At 38.6% G+C, this 23,767-nt stretch overlaps 1 protein-coding gene across 2 annotated transcripts in view; it reads left to right on the plus strand.

Annotated features, from left to right (window-relative positions):
• The window catches only part of SLC25A21 (solute carrier family 25 member 21), a 256,619-nt gene that overhangs the window by 208,455 nt on the left and 24,397 nt on the right, over window positions 1–23,767 (plus strand). For both annotated transcript variants that reach the window (XM_082058839.1, XM_082058840.1), the window contains one exon: window positions 20,299–20,365. In XM_082058839.1, coding sequence (XP_081914965.1) covers window positions 20,299–20,365 — 67 coding nt within the window. The remainder of the gene's footprint in view (window positions 1–20,298; window positions 20,366–23,767) is intronic.

A 23,767-nucleotide genomic window follows, 5' to 3' on the forward strand; every position in this document is an offset into this window, starting at 1 on the left:
TTGACAGAAGCACTAGTTTATGCCGAACATGGGTGAAAGCAGAATTCAAGAATAGCCAGAGTTATTGGAAGCAAATATGGTAAATCCCAGTTGTTGCAGTTGCCACCTGGGAAGACAGAGCAGAGAAGGCAAGAGGCAAGGGCAGCTGGAAGGCTGGTGAGGGCAATGCCCAAGGTTTGGAGATACTCCCTGGACACCAAAGTGTCTCACTGTGCCTGCTATTATAGCATAAAGTGGAATGCAAAACTAAAATAAAAACAAAACAAAAACACATTATGTAGTTGGAGTGGTTTATTAAAAAGATGACAGAGAATGGATAAGGCTATTATGAGTAAGACTGTAGTTTGCCACTTTAGCTTTAATTCAGCAGGCCATTTTCACTGCCTTTGTGATTACTCCACTGAAAACTAGCTGACCATATGACATTTGCTCTTTAACTCCTGTCCATTCTAGATTGTTAATATTTTCATAACGCATTTTCTGCAATCATGACTAGGAAGTCTTTTGCTCATGTGAAGGAGAAAAAATGGTACATGTGACTATTGGATGGAAAGAAAATAGTTATTATATAATTTGTCAAGATATGTAATATATGCTCTGAAGATGTGTGATAAGTGCTGTTTAAGAGTACAAACATTTTGTGATAATTGTTGGCATTGTTAGTTTACAACACCTAGAAAATAACATAAATCGGATAAAAAGGCTTCCCTTTCACGCTTTTGGTGCTGTAACATTCAATACTAATTTTATATATATATATATATATATATATATATATATTTCTTTTTTATTATTATTATTTTTTTTTATTTTAAAATCCATCTGACTCACAGAATCACAGAATCACAGAATGTTAGGAATTGGAAGGGACCGCAAAAGATCATCTAGTCCAATCCCCCTGCCGGAGCAGGAAAACTTAGATGAGGCTACACAGGAATGTGACCAGGCGGGATTTGAATGTCTCCAGAGAAGGAGACTCCACAACCCCCCTGGGCAGCCTGTTCCAGTGTTCTGTCACCCTCACTGAGAAGACGTTTCTTCTCAAATTTAAGTGAGACCTCTTGTGTTCCAGTTTGAACCCATTACCCCTTGTCCTACCATTGGTTTTCACCGAGAAGAGCCTGGCTCTGTCCTCGTGATACTCACCCTTTATATATTTGTAAACATTAATAAGGTCACCCCTCAGTCTCCTCTTCTCCAAACTAAAGAGACCCAGCTCCCTCAGCCTTTCCTCATCAGGGGGATGTTCCAGTCCCTTAATCATCTTTGTTGCCCTGCACTGGACTCTCTCCAGCAGTTCCCTGTCCTTCTTGAACTGAGGGGCCCAGAACTGGACACAATATTCCAGGTGTGGTCTCAGCAGGGCAGAGTAGAGGGGAAGGAGAACCTCTCTCGACCTACTAACCACCCCCCTTCTAATACACCCCAGGATGCCATTGGCCTTCTTGGCCACAAGGGCACAGTGCTGGCTCATGGTCATCCTGTTGTTCACCAGGACCCCCAGGTCCCTTTCCCCTGCACTGCTCTCTAATAGGTCGTTCCCCAACCTATACTGGAACCTGGGGTTGTTCCTACCCACTCAGGAAAACAGTACACAGAATGGAGCTTCAAATGGGCTAAAGTGGGTTTGTGGTGTCATCAGGCCCAGTTATCTTGGCAGGGTGAATTTTCTGTCTGCCAGACAGATGATAGAATTCAGAATTTCCCTGATGTGAAACTAATACTCTCACACGCTTTAAATATGTATGCTGAAATATTATCAGTTACAGTCTTTCTTTCTCAAGCTTAGTTTGGGAATGCTTCAAAGCCATCATAATCTCTAGAATCGAATTTATAATTCAGCCCAGCCTTTAATATTTTTGAATCAAGTAGGGAGCAATAATTAAGAGTGGGAAGAGTTTCAGTTAAATAAAAACAAAGAAACCACATACAGAAAGTAGAAATTAAAATAAACATTTTAAAATAGCATTATGTTTTCTTCCTGGTGAACATCTAATGAAGTTGGTATATATTTCAGTTAACACAAAAAAAGGTGGGGTAGTAAATGAGAACATATTATTGTTTTAGAATTCCACCCAATTTCATGATCATCATGCAAGTAAAGGCCTTTTCATTTGGCCAAATACAAAGTAATTCAAGGGGGAATCAAAATTCATATTTTACTTACGATATAAAAATTGCAGAGGACATTGTCCTGGGAAGCAGTAACACCAAAATAATTAGTTGTTAAAGATGATTCCATCAACATGAGCTAATAGGACTATACCACAGCAAAAAGGATCATGCAATCCTAAAGTGTGCAAAGACTAGTACTATGTCGAACTTAGGAATAGTAAGGAAGGACAGGATTTTGCCTCTGTATATAACTTTGGTAACACAACCGATAAAATACTGAATTAAGTCAACACTTCAAAGAAAAAATAGAAATATTGAAGAAATTTGAGAATGCCACAGAAATATCTTGGGAGGAAAATAAGCCCTGTGTCATAAAATTCAAGGGGTTAGGTTTTTCTGGTTGTGAAAGAGAATACTTAAAAGTGACATGATTGCTATGTATAGATATATTTTTCACCCAGTGTAAAAGTTTTCTGGCACCTGTGTGTTCAAGGATTTTCAGCCTTGCTCACTACAACCAGTATCTGAAATTTTATGTTAAGCAAATGCAGCCTTCAAACAGAGCTTTCTCTGAATCTAGAAAAACACTGAAGCAGGCATTTGGAGGGCTTTTGCTAAAGTGCCATTACATAAGACTTTCCAAATATTACTTAATGTAGTTTCTAGATGAAAGCTTGTATCAGTAAAGTGATGTATCCTAACGGGTCCCTTCTGAGTTTGCAGTCTAGTCTCATAACTCATCCCCTGTCTTGTATTAAGCTTTGAGAACAGGAAATTTTGCACTGCCCTGAACCTACCGTATCACTTGGAAGTTTGCATTATAGTGCAAAGTAGTAAGTAGTGACCATACTTACATCATGCTTCAGAGCTTCAGCAAGTCACTGTCAGGGATCAAGAAGAATTATTTTTTGTTAATGGACAATTGACTAAATGCAGGACAGGAGGTTTTTTCCTTCCTTTTAAGCATGATCGGATACAGATGAAGACGTGATAGCATGGATTAGTCCTTGGAGGTAAAAGGAAATCCATTGGGGGGAGGAATGGTTTATTTCTGGAGGTTCAGAGTCTTACCTATTTACAGTTTGTGGGTAAGGATGCAATTTTTGCCTCAAACGGGTAGGGAATACCACAAATTTCCTGTTTCAGGCATCTTCTCTGCCTCTTTCTTCTGTTTTCTGCATTCCACCCAGCCTGCTGTTCAGATTCCCTGCCTTCAAGACCAATGTTGTCTTTAATCTGTGTGAGAACAAATACAGCAAAGTGAAAGGTCTTTTTAGCTCTATGGAGCATCTCTTCCGTCAGCCTGAGTAGAATATCAAAACAGAGAAGCTCTGGTTACACATGCATCATGGGTTTAACATTTTAGCTTCTTTTGCTCTTGTGCTGTCACCTCACACACATTTCTTTCTTTTGGAAGATTTCAATTGCAGAAAGATTTTCACTGTTCCCAGAATTTCCTTTTTTGAATTTCTTTCTCCACTCTTCAGTGATCTGGAGTGCCATACAGTTTTACTGATAATTATATGAGTACAAATGAGTGTGGAAGACTGTGGTATGGAGATGGTATGAGCATCTGCGGAAAGCTTTGTTAGGAAGATCTAGGCATTTCTTAAATGAGGTACATCACTCAAGAATGCTTGCCCTATAACAAGCATAACAAGCAGTTACTAAATGCAGCTGTTTGTGCACTTATTAAATGTGTTTTAAATATCTGTAACATAATTGCTATCACAGATCCTCTCTCCTGCGGTAGGCATCCTTATGCTGTCCCCTCTAAGCTGCACTATCCATATAGGCAGGTTGCCCAGTTCTTCACCCCTTTTGCTTATTATGATCCTCTTGGCATACTGTATTTTCTTCTGTACAATTACTTACAAATCCTTTTCTGAATCTGAAAAAAAACTCTATAGGCTAACTCACTGTAACCCCAGCATAAGTCTCCTTCAATATCTTTAATTCTTAAGATTTTAGTATTTAATTCAGAGTAGAATTTAGGTGGAGATGTAGCTGAATTTTACTCTGCCAATCTTTGCCAGTCTAAGCACATACAACAAGAACTGCTCAGTGACTCAGCAAATAACAGAACAAATTTAGTTTGCTCCTCTGGTGGCTTAGTCAGTGATGTGTTACAGTACTGAAAAGAAACCTGGTGCTAGGATTTTTTTTTTGAAAACAGAGTTTTGGATCAAGTTCAGGTAATTGTAATATATTGATTTAATCCTAACCAGTCGGCACAAATACTTCCAGGTCTGGGGAATAAGAGACTGTTTATTGCAGGCCGTTAATTCTCACAGGCCTTTATTTGTAAAAAGTTATAGTTTTATTCTATCATTTGAAAACAAATAACTGAAACTTACATTATACTATAGCGTCATTCAAATAATTTTAACACAGATGTTGATAACGCACAAATGGCAGATGTAGTGCTCCACTTCTTTAATCTTTATTTTTGCCTTAGAAGATAAGAATTAGTGATTACAGTGCTTAGCCCTTTGTTGTGAGATTCTGTTGCTAAATGTCTTTCTTATTCTCTTTGATTCTTGTAGCCTAGGCTTTGTTTGCAGTTCTCAAACTTTTCAGTGACCGTAGGCCAGTTTCCCGTGGCATCAGTCCACCCACTTACAAAAAAATGTTTCCAAATGCTGTGTGTACTTCCAAAAACATGAAGACTGAGGCACTAGTGTTTCCTTTAATAACTGATGAAAATAGAATGCTAGCACTTAGAATCTGTGTGGTTTTACTAGATTTGGGCATATCCCACTGAAGGTTAAATAAAATAAAATAAAATAAAATAAAATAAAATAAAATAAAATAAAATAAAATAAAATAAAATAATATATATATATATAAAATATATATATTTATATATATATATATTTTTTTTTTTAATATATTACCAAAAGATCATCTGTTAGAGTGGGTAATTTCCTGGACACTGAAATGCAAAAGATCCAAGAACACTCTGCAGCTACTCTGAGTTCTGTATGTGTGGAACTATGCACAGCTACAGATGTTTCCACTGCCGCAGAATTCACAAAAAACTGCTAGGGAATTTGGCCCATATGTGCTATAGAATTACAATGACCCTGGTAATAGTGAAACTTTAAGCAGCAAACACCAGATGTCCAGTAAAATGGTTAAAACTGAGATCCAAAGCATTTTTTTTTACCACATCATCACAAACAAGTATGGAGTGAATAAGCTGAAAATCTCAAGTAATACTTCATTATTCATCATCTCTAAGCTGATTCTATGTGCTTGAGTTGCTGTGATGTAGTGCCTTTTGAGTATAATGTCTCATAGGAAGGCTGCATTCCCAGAGGTTTAAATAAGTTTGAAAAATGAATTAATTAGATGGGTATATACATTAAACTTAATACAAGGTTGTGTTTTTCTCTTTACCTCCTTTCTCTGTTCATTTTGCTTGAAAAGTGATTCTGGCTGTGTGTGTGCAGTGCTGCTGCTGTGTGATGGCTTGCCCACAGACAGGATAAATGAACTGCTGTCAGTGCCAGCTAATGTAGTTCTGCTTTAGCTCAAATGGTAGCAGACTCGAGCTGCCGTACCAGGGCTCCATGCACTGCTACATTCTGCATCTGTATGCATAGTAGATGTACTTTTCCTACAAAGTACAGGTATTCATTACATTATGAGGCATTGCTTTATACTTTGTGGTTTCCAAGAGGTCCATGTGTAGGGCAGACCCCAGAGACGATGGAAAGTATTACATTTCTCTTTCCACTCTATATTGATTATTTATGATTTTTTTATATGCTCAAGTGTAAGTTTTTTACATTCATGATCAGAATGTACATTTAGTCATTTTTTAAGTTTCTCTAAACAACAAAAAATCATTCCTGTTATAAATCCTGAATCAAAAGGTACAATATTATTCATGGAAGCCCGGTTGTGTTTGTTAGAGGTATAGATCTGTATAGAGCAATGTATCAGTATTCATAATTAAGATTCAGTGGCTTTGCTTAAAGTTTTTGCTTAAAGTTTGAATGTAGCAGTAGTCTGTTCTGGTTTGTCTCTGAATAACTAATGGTACCAAGCTTTTTTACTTGGAACTGGGATTATAGGCTTCATAGAAAAAAACTGAAGAAAAAAACAGGAAGAACAAACCAGAGGTACAAAAAAGCTGCAAGAGTCTTGAATGCTTAGAAAAAAAACCTAAGGAACTTGTAATATTTGAAAGAAAATGGGTAGTTATGTTCTTGAAACTCTCTTAAAACTTCTTTGCAAAAAATGTGGTAGAAACTCTACTAAAATAAAGAGGACTACTTTGACTTCAGCAGGAGTTTAATCAGTCCATAGGTCTGTTACTGTTACTCACTTTTACACAGGAAAGTGTAAAAATTTGTTTACTAAAAAGTATGTACTTCCCTGGAAGAAAAACTCATCATACACCAATCAGCAGATCATGGCAGAAAGAAAGTTAAGTTAAACTACTGCTTTCAGAAATACTACTGCTCAACAATTTATAATTTCTCTCATATTCTACTTATGCAGCTGTTTAGATAATTTTCAGCTGCCCTCAGGTGATAACCTTGTGTGAATTTTTGTAACCCAAAAGCAGAACAGAAAGCTGTTGACAACACTGCTGAGTTTCTCTTTTTTTTTTTTTTAACTCACTGTATTGCTAGTTTTACGTAGTTTCAGTACAAAATCATAAATTGTGTGGTTCTTTCTTGAACTGCAGACACATTTTGTTAAAAGCTCGCTCACACCTGTGGGCTTTTTAGCCTTTTTAAGTTACAGCAAAACACAACCCATAGAAGAACCTACTATGTTGTATATCGATGCTGATAGCGTTGGATGACTTTTCTTGGAGCCTTGCCTCAGGATGTCCAGTGCTCTAAACGACTTTACAACCTGTTCCTTCAAAGCCAGCTACAGTTCCAGCAGACACCATTGCACTTGGAGCTCTCTGCTCACCCTTGCCTTGCAAATCTGCTTGTAGCACAGACTTCCTTGTCTTCAACAGCACTTTGCCAGGCAGAGGTTTCCAATGAAACTGTAGTTCTGAATGCTTGTTACCCCAATTAAAACAATATAAATGTGTTCTTATATCCTTGCTGGCTGTGCTGTCCGTAGAGAAGGTGGCTCTAAATCAACTCTGCAGCATAGCAGGTAATCATTCAGTCATGCCTAGTGAAATGTTGTTTATATTGACTTTGTAATGCTCTCTGATGATGGTGAACAAGGAAGTAGTGTGGCTGCAAATTACGGTTACACTTACAGAGTGTGAGATCATGGCAAATCATACTGCTGCAGAGGTGCAATGACAATCTCCAGCTAATCTGGCTGAGTCCTAAGTGCTCAGAGCTGGTTACTGAGCAAGCCTCATGGCATGTTTGTGAGCTATATAAGAAAAAAGATTTCTCTTTTGCAAATTCAGAGAAAATATGAGATCTAGGTGAAAAAGAAATTTGACTCAAATTTGCTTTCTTTTTGATGTATTGATGGTTAAAAAGATATTATTATTTTAAGTCATATAAGGCAGAAAGGTTTAATGAAAAAAAAATCTATCTGCTGTAAAATACTTTGTGTTGCATTTGCTTGAATTTTCACTTGAATTGCTGTGTTCATTTGTAAAGTAAAATACTCTGTATGCTTTTTAAAGTAACCTGGGAGAGAGGGTTCATTTCTTTTGTTTATTCAATGCTGAAGTGGCAAAATTTCTTTTCTGCAGAAGAATTCAAGATGAGAAAGGTGCTGGATCAGAAGAGTATATTGAGAAAAAGAAAACATTTCAAAAGAGGTGTTCAAGTTAAACACGCTGAGGCAGGTTTGAAGCTCAAATAACATATTGCAAGTTTTTTTTAAAAAATAACTAATCCAGTAGAAACTGCCACATCACTGAGACACAGACTCCATTACTTTAAAAAAAAAATCTGTCAGGTTTCTTTACAAATGTCTATGCAGATGAGGAGACCATTGGCAGGTGGGGCATGGCTACATAAAACAAGAGTAGATCACTGAATAATATGTAACAATAATAATAATAAAGGCGACTACTATGTGATTCTTCCCTTCACACATTTGTCTTGCCTGTTGATCTGGACTCAAAAGGTATTTACATGTCTCTGTATCACAATCTTGTAGCAGGTTTTTCGTCAGTAACTCTACTGAATTATATCACTGGTGTAGAGCCTTGCAAAATCTTTTTCTAATCATTTAACAGTCAGCTTTGGTTGTAATCCTTTGGTACGTCTTCAGTAAGTTTTCTTAATTTTCAGTCATTTAAACTACCTTGCTTATTTTTTTCCCTTTGAGAAACTCAGAGTGAAGATTAGTCACCTCTCTAGACAAAGCAATGGCATGACTTCATAGTGCTGTATCTTATAAATTGTGTGGGAAGAGCAAGAGGAATATTGTCATACTATGAGAGTTTCATAATATTGAAGGTGGAATCAGTTTGAAAGCATTGCTGCATATTGCCTGAAAAGGGAGCTAACTCTACTTGTTCCTGGGCTAGAATAACACTGAGGAAAATGTGTTAATCCATATGGTATTTTTAGGGCACTTGTGTGCGGTGCATGAAGAACAGGAGGTACCCTTTTGGGCATCATTCCAGCATCCATGACAGTCAGCCTGTGATGTGGATCTTCATCTGACACAGTTTTCTTAAGTGGTAAAACCTGGGCTGGGATGAGCTGGCTGGAACAAAGGGCTGGAGTTTAGTTTCACACCCATGCCCTCGCTGTGTCACACTGGCACTGCATGATGGCACTCCAGAGGGGTGGGAAAGGATCTGTGACACTGTGTCCCTGTACCTAGGGACAGTACCTGCTACTGTAAGAAGTTTCTGCTTTCTTGAGGAAGAGTTTCCTCACTCTCAAGTGCATAAAACTCTCTATAATAACTTTTTAAGTGAAAAATTCTGTTAGTGAATTCTCTTATAATGATTAGCACTTTCTGAGTGAACAGAGATTCAAAACAGAATCCAAACACAGAGGTATTTTGTCTGTCTTTAGCCACCTGTGTGAGCTTCCTCACACGTCTGTATAATAATACCTTTCAGTCCCATGGTACATCTGGGTACCACAACTGTCTGCCAGATGGAAATTCAAGTGCCAGTATGTGTATGTATTCATGGTGCCATTCACTGCCTAAGTAGTGCTACCAATTCTGCACACTTTGACCTCTGTGTGTATAAAACTGTTGCTCTCTACTGTTCCAACTATTAGCAGTGTTACTTTTACAAAATCATGAGTCTTTTATGATTTCCTGCTACAGGTTTTGTAAAGGGAGTAAGAAGAACACCCCTAAGGTCAAGATGCTAAAAGATGGAATCAAATTAATAATTACGTGCATGTTTGTGTATTTTAATGACACCCTCTTCTTTTTAATGCTAAAAACTGCTGTCTTGAGATTTTTTTGAGAAACAGGAAAAATGTGTGAGATTTTTAGTTTGTTAAAAAAGTATAGAACCACTATTGGCCTAGTTTTACTTTAGACTTCAGAAGATTGATGTATTTATGAACCCAAATCATTGTAGACACAATTTTGCACCTGCAGTTATGGTTGCCAGCAGTTCAGTGCAGTTCAAGTATCTGCATCACTGATTGCATCTGTAAATTAAAAACATCTAAGTAACCTAAATTACACATGCAAATAATTGCAGGTGAAAAACTCATACAAACACAAAATGATCTCTGAAAGTTGGTCTTCTAAATCTCATTGTAAGTTATTCACTATATCATGAACTAGAGTCCTCTTGGGAGAGTCACTAATTCATATAATGACACTGAAAGCCTCTTGAATCTCATATTTAGCTAGCAGATGGGAAAGAATACATGTAGTCATATAACTCCCCAGGGATTATGCATGTGGATATTGAAGAGTATAACTTATTACAATGAAGACTAACATTAACTTGCAATCAAAAATTTCCTTCCTGAGCCACATTTTTTCTGATGAAATTAAAACAGCTTAATGTTGTATTTTTATGAAGTCACAACTAATCTGAGTAGGATGCACTCCCAGGGCAAGCACAGAGATTTTACTAATCTCATGATTTTTCATTTAATGAATCACAGCATCAGCTTAACACAGAGAAATGCTGCAAGTCGTTTCCAGAAAACACATTTAGTTATCCTCTCTGTGATTTTTTTAAGTGTCAGAAATAGATTTCTAAGCAGGTAGCTACAAAAATCTGTTTTTCCTCTGGTAACAAAATTTAAAATGAATAATTTTCTTGCATTCTTTAGTTTCTGTAGATGTAGGTGTGGATCTACTTTAAAGCAGTGACTGCTTCCTGTCATACCAGTTACAGCGGTACTGTTAGCAAAAGGGGGAAAAAAAAAAAAAAACAAACAACAACTTAAATTCTCTTCTAGTGTTTGAACAACTAAAACTCCTGTTGAACAAATGCAGCATTCTGCCAGTTCTGACAATCCAAAACGCAATGAAGAATTTTTCTGTTTCAGAAGCTCTAGGCAAAGCTGTTTTGGCATGTCTGTAGCTTATTTCTGTTGCAAACAAAGGGGCAGCTAGAGTGAAAGTCTTCAGGGGAAGAAAATGCTGTCAGTTGTAAGAAATGAGACACGTAGCCCATACAGCCCAGCTAGTGATTACATGCAGGCAATTTTGTAAGAGTGTAGACCAGCTGCCAGTGATAATAATGCTGCCATTTGCACTGATTTCAGCAGGAATTACATCAAACAGACCAGCTTAAGGCTTCTCAGAAGCGTGGGCAAAACTAATATCCCATTCACTGGCCATGGGGCCCAGACTACAAGTGTTAAGAAGGAGCAGGGGGAGGTGGCAGGGAGCTCTGCCGAGTGAGCAGGGCTGCTGCTGCAGCTGGGGGTCCTGCCCCACCACCCCCAGTGTCACCATCCCCTGGGCAGCCCCATTCCCCTTCGGCAGCAGCCGTCAGCCGGGCTTCACAGGCCCCTGGCACTGGTAGAGCAAGTGGCAGACGTGTGAACTTATCTACTTTTAAAAAATCCAATTTAATCTAATACACATGAACCTATTACTCAAGCGGTACATGAAACAATGTACCACTTAACTAATTAATTTATAATAATCCTTGGGGAAAAAAAAAGCCAGAACAAGATGTTCTTTTTTTACACACAGAGAACTGTTGAGACTGTGTTGTGCATCACAATGCAAAGCTCTAACTTCACCTTCCTGTAACTTATTTTTAGTATAGCAAAACACAGAAAGCATGTGAGAAATAAGTAGTATAAGAGAGGGCTAGGTCATCATTTTAATAGAGACAAATTTTAACAAGGATTCCTTTTTTTACTCTTATTTTTTGCTGCACAAATGACACAAAAAAAGGAAGGAGAAGGTTTCATCTTTCCCTCTCTTGAGGGATTTTATTTAGGTGTGTCCTGTAACTTGTATAAATTCAGAGTGCAGAGTAGAAAGCCAAAAATTAGCAAGGATTTTGACCAAGAGATTGAGAAGTGATTAAAAGTCATGGAAGAAAGACTTATTCCTCAGTAAGAATACCAAAGTCACATGTATGATGGATCGTAATAACTTCATAATCTGACCCACATGCAGTAAATACAGTGATGACTGTCATTTTGAATAAGTGAGTTAGATTGATGTTGATTATTAATCCATTTCTTGGCCAGTCTGATTGTTTCTGAGCCAGATCCTCCACTGTTTAGTGTTTTTTCTGAAATATCTTGAGTACCTTTTACTTACAGTCCCTTGCCTTTTAACCAGTCACTTTTCACACTCTGTGTTGCCTTAACTGATTTGAGGGATTTCTTTCATGAGTTGGTCTGCTTCTAGTATTCTCACAGCTGGACTCTTGATCTTCTTTTAGCATATACTGTAACATCAGTGTTACTACAGACACATGTTAACATAATTCTGTATTACATTTACTTGCTGTGAAAAAAAAATCTAATTTTCCCTAATTCTCATGTGTTTCAAGTGGTGGTGATTTTCATGAGTACACACTTGGTGAAAAAAGTTAAATGTGCTGTGAAAAGAAGTACCTAGTATTTAGTACAGGTGTCTAAAATAGTAGGTATCTGTATAGTAGACACAGGATAGATAAAGAAATATATTTGTGTAATAGAAATTCAGAAGCTAACTTGGCTAAGTGTGTCATTGATAGCTTCATATGAGGTTCCTGTAGGGACATGTGTTTAACATTTGCGGTAGGATAATACATATAACATACTTCACAAGAAGAAAAGACTTTTGGCCAACAACAGGATATCCAAGCCTGGTTTTCTATGATTGTGTCCAGCATCTAATATCTTTTTAACTTTGTTCCTGTTGCCCCTGAATGACACTCAACCTTCCGTATAGCATACCTCTTCAACTGGGCAAAAGGTTGTAGGCACTGTGATTGAGGGTGAACTACATGTATGAACTGACTAGTGGCTTGTTGCTCTCAAAATAGATGGCTAAACTGTAAGTCACTTTTTCTCAGCAGTAGGTACTTATTTGTGCTTGCCTTCACTACACACTCACTAGTTTTCCTGAAACTTCTGGGAATTTAAAATCATTTAAATCTCCAAATAGGTCAACATAAAGATTACTTCACACTAATAGCTATAATCAAGTAATATTGCCCTGTTTTCAGTTGTTTTACTCTCTGTTAGTAATAAATTCACAACATGCTACATATCATGAAATAAAGATACCTTTTTCCTGGTACAAGTGAAACTCTAAGCAAATTTTATTACATTTAGATATACTTTGTTCCTCTTTATGAACACCCACTCTACTACCAAGCATGCCTTCAAAATTCCTTCCTTTTGTTGAAATAAAAAATTTTGTCAAATCAGAAAGTTGCACATTCATTTAATGTAACCAACATGGTCGTGAAACTCAGGTCTTTTATTTTTACTTGAGATAATGCAGAGGTAATGAAAGCATGAAAGTTTTTGTTTCAGTTATAAAACAATGTGGGTAAGAGACTTGGATGTGACAGCAATAGAAGAAAGGGAATATTGTGTTCATGCCTTCAATCAGTTTTATTAGATGCTTAAAGGGAAAATTATGTGAAAGACAGAGGAAGAAAACAACAAACTAAGCAAGATCCCAATTTCAGAATAATTTGGAGAAAATAACTGATTTAGGTTGGTCATCTTGCCAGGGTGAATGACTCAAGACTTCCAAACGAGAAATGGAAACCAGAAGGATAAAGACTGGAAGAACAAATTGAGAAGATATGATTGACTGTAATATTTCAAAATCAACCGCTGCAAAGATGAGTTTGGGCTGTTGCCCAGAATACAATTGAATGGTGATGTTCATTTAGACCCTTAATGCTAAAACCAAATGAGATGTAGCTGTGTTTCTGTTAGAGATTTACTTATTCTTTCCAGTGTCTCTAGCTGGGGATATGATGTCACATCCTCTGTCTTCTATCACATGCTGCAGTGATTGCTGCTGCTGTTCCATAATTTTTCTGAATGCGAGTTTTCTGAAGGAAGGCCTATATCCAGGTGATAATATCTTTCAAATGTGAAATGTCATCACCATTCATTAGTTGATATGAAAAAATATACTGTGTGTGTGCAAGTAGGCTAACACAGTGTTATTGACCAGGGAAAAGAGAAGTACAAGATCACTGTGTATGTACTTTCTGACTGACAAAGCCATTCAAGCTTTTGTTACCACCACTTAATTAAGTAAATAGCTCATTCTGCAAAAATTTCAAATAATTGTTGTATCTTCACTGGGCATGATTTGTAGAGCATTATTTGGAAAATTTGGGAGCAGCTGCTTGTCCTCTACCTCAGGCACAGAAGGTTCTAAAAGAGACTATGTTTTATGGAAAAGATTATTCAGCTGACAATAGGCAGTCGTGAAATGGGATTGTCTTCTGCTTCCTCCTTTCTTTTAGTCTTTTCATCTCACTGGCTGTGCTTACTAACCTTTTTTCTGTTTCTATTTCAAATGAGGAAGAAAAAAAACCTAAACCACAGTTCGTAATTAAATACTGAGCTAGTTCTTACCATGTTTACTGAATTTCATATTGCGTATATAGATACATATCCTCAAAGTTTTCATGTGTTTTTAAATCTCTAAACTTAATTTGTTCCATAGGAACAGACCTTAACTCCTTCCTGTCAGTCTTTCCTGATGAGGTTTGCCTCCACAGAGAAAATGAGGAGTAAAGCAGTGAAACCCTGTAACCCTGTAACTACAGGTCCCTTAAAATTTTAGGGATTTGTGGAGCCATGAATATAGTTGCTGAGCTCCGCAGATTCTCCTGGTTCACAGTAGAGATTGCCCCAGCAGAAAAGCTTCAAAAGCTGCACCTTACAGCTGTGATAAGCAGATCAGCTTGATGTGTCATGTACATTGATATCTTTGCATAAGTATCTTTGCCACAGGGTTGCTGACCTGGTAAAAAGGACTTTAAACCAGGAACCACAAGGGAGGGAGAGTTACCACAGCTCTGAGGGAGTGATGGATAGGGCTGACAAGCAAGGCACCCGGGATGATGTGAACGATGAGGAACACAAAATGAACAAAACAGGGCTTCAGTGGCTTCACCTCAAACATTCGCATGTAAGCAAGGAAGCCTCTCTGAAGTGCCTTCACGTTAAGACATGCAGTGTGGGATGTAAACACAAGGAATCATAGATCTGTGTGCAGCTGCAGGGGTAGGATCTTCTTGGGTTCCCAGAGATGTGGTGGATGGCTCGCATGACTAGAATGCTGCAATGGAGGGATACAGACCCTTTAGGAAGGGCAGAGCAGGAAGACAAGGAGAGAGCAGCTGAAGTGCACAGAGCTCTGCCTGAGGGTGAATTATGAGTTACGGGTAAGGATTAAAGAGCAGACCAATACTGATCACTTTGTAGTGGATCTACTATGGCTTGCCTGACCAGAAGGAACAAGAGGCCCTCTGCAGATAGCTAGAAGCAGCTTCGTGTTTGCAGACTCTGATTCTTCATGGGGACTTCAACTACCTCCTTACATCCTGGATGGACAACATAGCAGGCCATAAGCAACCCAGGAGATACTGAAAGCATTAATGATAACTTATTGACACAAGTGAAAGAGGAATCAGTGAGGAGAGGTGTTCTGCTGGACTTCATACTCACAAATGAGGAAGGTCTCATTGAGGATGTGAAGGTCAAAGGGAGTCTTGGTTGTTGTGACCATGACATGGTGGAGTGCATGATCCTGAGAGGCGGGAGCCAGGCAAAAAGCAAGATCACAGCCCTGGACTTCAGGAGAACAGACTGTGATCTCTTCAGGAATCTGCTTAGAAGAGTCCCATGGTATAAGGCTCTGGAGGGAAGAGGGGTCCAGGAAAGCTGGGTAGTATTCAAGAATCTCCTCCACTCATGAGAAGTCCATCCCAACATGCAGGAAGTCAGCCAAATATGTCAAGACACCTGTGTGCTTGAGCAAGGAGCTCCTGGCAAAACTCCAACATAAAAAGGAAGTATAGAGAAGGTGGAAGCAGGGACAGGTAACGTGGGAGGAGCATAGTGACAGTCTGAGCATGCAGAGGCATAGTTAAGAAAGTCAAAGCCCACCTGGAGCTGAATTTGATGAGAGATGTCAAAGGCAACAAGAAGAGTTTCTTTAATATCTAAGTGGTGAAAGCAAGACTAGGAAAAATGTGGAACTGCTGCTGAATGGGGCAAAGGCTCTGGTAACCGAGTACATGGAAAAGGCTGAAATACTGAATGCCTTATTCGTCTCAGTTTTTAGTGGCAAGGCCAGCCTTGAGAAATTCAAAGGTCTGGAGAGAGGTGCAAGGTCTCGTATAAGGAAGACTTACCCCTGGTGGAAGTGGATATGGTTAGAGAATACTTAAGCAAACTTGACATACACAAGTCCACGAGCCCCAATGGGATGCACCCACAAGTGCTGAAAGAGTTAGCTGGTGTCATTGCAAGGTCACTCTCAATTATCTTTAAATTATCATGGCATCTGGGAGAGGTACCTGGGGACTGGAGGAAAGCAAATATCACTCCTATCTTCAAAAAGGGCAAGGAGGAGGATCCAGAGAACTACAGGTGGGTCAGTCTCACATTGATCCAGGGGAAGGTGATGAAGCAACTAAACCTGGAAATCATTTCCAGGCACATGAAGGACAAGGCAACAACTGGGAGCAGTCAGCATGGATTCACAAAGGATAAGTCATGCTTGACTAGCCTTCTATGATGAAATGGCTGGCTTGGTATATGAGGAGAGAGCAGTGGGCGTTTCCTACCTAGACTTCAGCAGGCTCTTCAACACTGTCTGCCATAAGATCCCCATAGATATGAGTACGCAGTGACACGAACTGAAAACTGGATGAATGGCCAAGCCAAGAGGGTGGTGATCAGTGGTATGAAGTCTAGCTGGAGGCCAATAACAAGCAGTGTACTGCAGCATTCAAGACTGGATCCAGCTCTGTTCGACATCTTCATTAATGATCTGAATGGGACAGAATGTACCCTCAGCAAGTTTGCTGATGATACAAAACTGCAAGAAGCAGCTGATATACCAGAGGGTTGTACTGCCATTCAGATGGACACAATGGAGAAATGATCCAATGGAATCCTCATGAAGTTCAACAAGGAGAAGTGTGAAGTTCTACTCCTGGGAGGAACAATCCCATGCACCAGTATTATACTGGAGGCCAACCAGCTGGGGAGTAGATTTGCAGAAAAGGACCTGGGGGTCTTTGTGGACACCAAGTTGAACATGAGCCAGCAATGTGCCCTGCAACCAAAAGGGCTACTCGTATCCTGGGCCATGTTAAGAGCAGTGTTGTCAGCAGGTTGAGAAGAGGGATTCTTCCCCTCTACTGAGCACTGGCAAGGCCACATCTGGAGGGCTGGGCCCAGTTCTGGGCTCTCTGCTACAAGAGAGACATGGACACACTGCCAAGAGCTCGGCAAAGAGCCTCTAAGATGATTAAGGAACTGGAGCTTCTTTCATTTGAGGAAAGGCTGAAAGAGCTGGGACTGTTATGGCTGGTGGAGAGAAGGCTCAGGGGGCATCTCATCAGTGTGCACGAATACATAAAGAAAGAGTTCAAAAGGATGCAGCCAGGCTCTTTTCAGTGGTTCTCTGTGATGGGACCAGAGGCAATGGACACAAGCTGAAACACAAGGAGGTTCATCTGAACAGCAGGAAACATTTTTTCACTGTGACCAAACACTGGCACAGGTTTCCCAGAGAGATTGTGGGGTCTCTCTCCCTGAAGATATTGAAAAGCTGTCTGGACATGGCCCTGGGCAACCAACACTAGGTTGTCCTGCTTGAGCATGGGTTTGGACCAGGTCATCTCTAGAGGTCCCTTCCATCCCCAACCCTTCTGTGATTCAGGAACAATGTATACTTGCTTTTCATATTTTCAGTTCCCATTTCTCTAGAATTTTCAAACACTCTGCTGCCTGGTCTGCTGATGATCTGAATCGCTGGTATTTCAACACCAAGCTGTGATAGCATGGTGAATTACTCTTTAGAAATAATTAACAAAGATGACTAGGGGTCTGGACCATCTTTCTTATGAGAGACTGAGAGAGCTGGGTCAGTTCAGCCTGGAGAAGAGAAGGCTGAGAGGGGATCCTATCAATGTTTATAAATATCTCAAGGATGGATGTCAAGAGAATGGAACTAGGCTCTTTTCAGTGGTGCCCAACGACAGGATGAGGAGCAATGGACACAGACTAAAGCATAAGAGGTTCCATCTAAATATGAGGAGAAACTTCTTTACTTTGAGGCTGAGCACTGGAACAGGCTGCCCAAAGAGGTTGTGGAGTCTCTTTCTCTGGAGCCATTCAAAACATGCCTGGCCACAATCCTGTGTGATTTGCTCTAGGTGAACCTGCTTTAGCAAGTGGGTTGGACTAGATGATCTCCAGAGGTGCCTTCCAACCGAAACGTTTCTGTGATTCTGTGAACTGCCTCACAAGATTGCTGAGATTGCAGATCTGTTGCTCAAATTCCTGGTATAGCCTTCCACATTCTCTCTGAAAAGTTTTCACTGGGATCCTCAGAGACCATGGGAGTGTTACAAGGCTGATATATCCAATGGCTGCATACATTTGAGTATGTAAGAAGCAACCTGAAAAAGCAACCTACTGCTGTGTAAAGCTAGGTAATGCTGCTGTACATTTTTAGAACTAAATTGTTGCTTTACACTGCACATTTCTTTGCTTATGCGTTTCCTGCTAATGAGAAAATCTGGACTGAGTTTGGGTCTCACTTTTTTTTGCAGTCAGAGCTACACCTGTGAGTAGAGCAGTTGAGCACTTTTCATTTTCCAATTCCCATCATGCTGGAGTACTAGAAATTCCAAATAAGATGCCAATTGTAGATATGCTTACAGTGTTTTAGACTGAGCTGAAAGGAAGAAAGTGTTTATAGGGTTCTGTGTTCTTGTAGCTGATCCTACTTGGATCTGAGTTTCAGTTTGAACTCACATTAAACTGTATGAATCACATGCTTAAAGTTATTCAACATTGCAATAGCTTGCTGAATCAGCAAGAATATTCTTGTGTGTATATATGTAGGTATGTATATAAATATGTATATATATATATGTATGAACTATTAGAGACTAAGACTGGATCTAGTGTATCTGTATTTTATATCCATATCTATAGACATCTATAGTTATATCCATATCTATGTGGATAGAAATAGATAAATGTGTGTATGTATACATATCTGTGTTTGGAAAGTGAGACTTCAGGGAAATTCAAACATCTGATGACTCAGCTGAATTCCTGAAATCTCCTACCCAAAGACTTTCAGTGTTCTGTCATGAAATCATCATTGCCTAAAATGTTCAAATTTTCCTTTTATCATGGACTGGAACTCATAACTTGCTTACTTCAGAGGGCAGATGAGTGGTATTCCGAGTCTGGGGAATCTTACAAAGCCTACATTATTTTATTTATATTAGAGCAGGTTAAGAGAACTCCAGAGAAGCATTAGAAGAAGGATTAAACAAATGGTATAGCATTTGTGGCGTTTTACTTTCACATGGGGAATATTGTTTTCCTTTAACATGCACAGGTTAACTGTAGGAGAATCTGTCAATGTGATGACTCTTCCACACCCTGAAAGAATATTCCAATAGGCTGTTTTAGAAAGGTGAATCACCACCTTTTAACATCACCACCTTTCAACATCTTAAAAAGGCACAAATGCTTTGCTTTAAGATGTAATTTCCTCTGTAGACAAAATCGTCTTATAGTCCTGAAAGAGGCATATAAACTCAAGATAGATAAGCTGTAAGACATACTCTTGTTGGCTGGCAAGATAGCTTTTTGATAATTGCATTAGATGCCTCTCTGAACAATCCATGTGCACTAACTATGTGGAGACCTAGCAGACAAGAACTATGTCTCCTTTTACCTCACCTGGGGATTTTGAGAACTACTTGTTCTTTAAAGCATTCCCAAGACCCAGCATTATGCATCTACATTGGCCTTGTAAGCAGAGCTTAGGCTGCTTGCAAATGCCATGTGTGCTTGTAGCAGGCTATCCACGTATATAAGTATAATTTAGTTGTTTCAAAGTGAAGCATTGCAACAAGTAGATCTTTGGCTTAGGGCCAGCTCCAAAAGTCAACAACTATCGTAAACTCTTTCAGTGTTTATGAAGCCAGACAAGAGAAGGGCAAAGACCTAAATGAGTATGGTAGCAAGATATTACCCAAATGTTTTTTCCAAGGTGAAATACATACATGCTGTTATGGCTCTGTGAATAGCTAACTTGTGCTAAAACTAAGTTGCCAAAAAATAATCTGAGGCATATTTAAAAATAAACTTTAAAAGATTTCTTAACCTAGTGTCTGAAGATGAGCATGCAGGGTTTTTTATGCAACTTGCAGAAGTCATGTTTTTTTTCCAAATCTCTGTTTCATGACTCCAGTTTTTAATATTATCATTTCTATGTCAGGAAAATTAAAGCAATTAAATAATACTTCCCCTTCATTGTCAAAACTCATGCTCTTCCTTTAAATACAGTTTCTTGTCTACTCAGAAAATAAATTGAATTTTTGCTTATTCATTGCTGACTTTTTTATATCATCTCACCAGTACATGACAGAATTGGTAGCACATTAGTTACTTAGCAAGTAAGCGAAGAGTGTTGTTATTTGTCTGTATGCTTGGAAATGCTGAAATGTTAGTAGCTTTACTCCAAAGTGAAAACAGAATTGGCAGTATGGCAATGATATGTTGTTTATCCATACAAAAATATTTTCTTTTTTTTCTTCAACAGATTGCTTGGCTTCTACAAAGGAATATTTCCTCCCATCTTGGCTGAAACACCCAAAAGGGCGGTGAAGGTAAAAACCCTATACTTCCTCCTTTAAAAATATGAGTAGGGACAGTGGCAGCTGTAAAACATTTATTTCTCCCCCACTGATTGACATTAGAATCTTAAACTTCTTTGGCACATTAATCCTCTGATTTTTACTAGGAGGAAACTTTCCTGTTGATAGCACAATAAAAACTGCTCAATTAAAAGTGTAGGATAAGGCTCTTAAATACTGGGCTACTTTTGACCTGTATATAAAATGAAAAAAAAATCACAATTATTTTATACAATCAAAATTAATAAAATACTTTAAGTGATACTTTAGCCTCATAATTACCTCTAGTTTAGTAATTTTGTTTGACTGAAAATGCTTAGCAACTGCAAAACAACTAATAGCTTAATAAATTAACACAGAAGCCAATAAAGAAGCCACTCCTAATAAATACTCAGTAATTTGAAGTAGCATATCTGTAGATTTGAAGTGCTGCCCAGAGTTTTCTTGTACTCCAAAGAGCACACTACTCCATACTCTTACTTTTTTACAGACTGAACATAGTAATGGGTACAACTATTCATCATGCAAAGAACATTTCACTCCAGCTCTCTTACAGTTGAAATAGATGCTAGCCTGTCAAAGTGTATTTGCTGTCAAATGTTGATGTGACTTTCTTTTATTATCCTTTATGTTGATTTTTAGAGCATTATTTTAGTAACATTCCTAAGCAAAATACATCAATACGTCAACTTTTTTTAGTTAAGTCATGTAACCTTTGTAATTAAAACCTCATAATTAAGCGTCTCCTCTTAAAGTTCTAAAACTATCAAAGCATCCATTGTGTTTCAAGCAAATGTTTCTTTGTCTTTTACTTCAGAACTTTGAAGTTTCATGTAGTTGCACCAAATGTGTCTAAAAGCAGTTATTATACAGAAAGTCTTGATTTTCCTTTCTTTTTTTGTTTCTTTCTAAAAGGGCTGCATATGATTCTGGTCCTTAGTCTGCAATTAATCATTCACATTCCAATTCCTTTACAGAGGAATAATATTTGTATAAAGTGACAGGATGTGACCTTGTAACAGAATCCTAAAAGAGTTCTGGTAATGTCATCTTCTTGTTTATATTGGCATTTTAGAAACAAATGACGTTTGTCACCTATCTCAAAATTATTTAATACAACTAAGAAAACTGAAGGTCTATTTAGTAGCAAAGTGGAAGTAAAGAATATATGGATGATATTTAGAAGATTCCTAATAACTCATTTTCTTTGGATTGTGAAGTTTTCTCTGTCTTTCCATTTCATTTCATTTGAAACAGGTTGAAGTCAATCTGATCATGCTTTCTGGATTCCAGCATATGTTTAGTTAAAATACAAACCCAGGTTTGATTTCTCTCCTACCAACCTGAGTAATTTAAAAATCTTGAGTCACTTTTTCTTACTCAAATTGACTAAATTGGTTTAAACTCCACAATATTCGAAATCATTATAGAATAATAGAAAGATTTAAGCAGAGAGGGATCTCTAGAGGTCATCTGGTGAGACTTCTGCTCAAAGCAGGGCTGACTTCATGGCTAGGTCAGGTTGCTTGGATACTTTTTCTAGTCAAGTTCTGAAAATCTTCAAGGAGGAAGATTGCAGCCTCTCTGCAGTTAGAAGCCAGTCATGAGTGGTGCTCCCCAGAGCTCAGTATTGGGGCCAGTTCTGTTTAATATCTTTATAAATGATCTGGATGAGGGGATCAAGTGCACCCTCTGTAAGCTTGCAGATCACACCAAGTTGGCTAGGAGTTTTGATCTGCTGGAAGGTAGGAAGGCTCTACAGAGGGATCTGGACTTGCTGGATCAATGGACGGAGGCCAGTTATATGAGGTTCAACAAGGCCAAGTGCCAGGTCCTGTACTTGGGTCACAACTCCATGCAATGTACAGATTTGGGGAAGAGTGGCTGGAAAGCTGCCTGAGGGAAAAGGACCTGGGGGTGTGACAGTTGGCTGAACATGAGCCAGCAGTGTGCCCAGGTGGCCAAGAAGGCAAACAGATTCCTGTCTTGTATCAGAAATAGTGTGGCCAGCACCACTGGACTGCTGTGGTCAGTTTTGGGCCATTCACTACAGGAAAGACACTGAGGTGCTGGAGACAGTTAAGAGAAGGGCAACAAAGCTGGTAAGCAGTCTGGAACACAAGTTTTATGAGGAGCAGCTGAGGGAACTGGGTTTTTTTAGCCTGGAGAAAAGGAGGCTGAGGGGAGACCTTATCACACTCTACAATTATTTGAAAGGAGATTGGAGCATGGTCGGTGTTGGTCTCTTCTCTCAAGTAATAGAATGAGAAGAAATGACCTCGAGTTGCTCCAGGCGAGGTTTGGATTGGATATTAGTAAAAATTTCTTCATGGAAAGGGTTGTCAGGCATTGGAACAGGTTGCCCAGAGAAGCAGCTGAGTCACTGTCCATGGAGATGTTTAAAAGATGTGTAGATGTGGCACTTAGGGACATGGTTTAGTGGTGGGCTTGGCAGTACCGGGTTAACTGTTGGACTTGGTGATCTTTTGAACTTAAATTATTCTATTATTCTATGATTCTAATTTCTAACATCCAAAGTGGAGTTTGTATCATGCTTTGATGTGAAGAGAATATAGCTTGGCTCATATTTCCACTAACCTTATTTGGATATGACCCAAACAGAAAATTCACTGCTTCTTTTGGCTCACTCTCCACCTGTTATTCTTCTAATACTTTTCCTCATTTTAATAAGCCCTCAGATGTCCCTTGTCCCCTGACAAACTGACTAGTGAGATTTAGAGGAAGACTATGTCCATGCCTATGGTTTTGAGACTTGTGAAAGCACAAAAGTTAGAGAGGCAGCTTCTAGGTTCCAGCAGCCTTAGTTTGTGTTTGTAATTAACTTCTTTTGAAAACTTCTAGTTATAGTGTCTTTTACATCTCATAAAAATGAGTAGAGAAGGGACAAGGGAGATTCTGTACTAAGAAGACATGTACTTGTGCTACTGGAATATTGTATTTATCTGGTGTGGATATTTGCAGACAAAAATAAATCTACTAAAATAAAGTTATTTAGCCCTGGCTATTCAGACAAGTGTTGAAGATACAGCTTAACTTTTAGTCAACTATGTTCTCATGCCTGTCTTGCTCTTTCTTTTTTTCTCTCTCTTTATTTCCCTTCTAAAAAGAAAGCTGGTATTTCTGGAAAACGAAGATTCAAAGTTTATAACTTTATGTTAGATTGAACTTGGAGGAAAGAAGTGATGATGCCAATACAATGGTTAACAGATGAACTTTTGGGGCAAATTTATATTGTTCATGTGTTCCCAGATATCTTGTTTCAAGCATATATTTTTACCTTAGAGTTATTGAGACATCTGGTAAGTACTTTGGCTATTTTCTGTGTAACTTGAATTAAAGTGTATCTTTGCCAGA

Source organism: Streptopelia decaocto, assembly GCF_964273445.1.
Source record: "Streptopelia decaocto genome assembly, chromosome: 7".
Taxonomy (NCBI): domain Eukaryota; kingdom Metazoa; phylum Chordata; class Aves; order Columbiformes; family Columbidae; genus Streptopelia; species Streptopelia decaocto.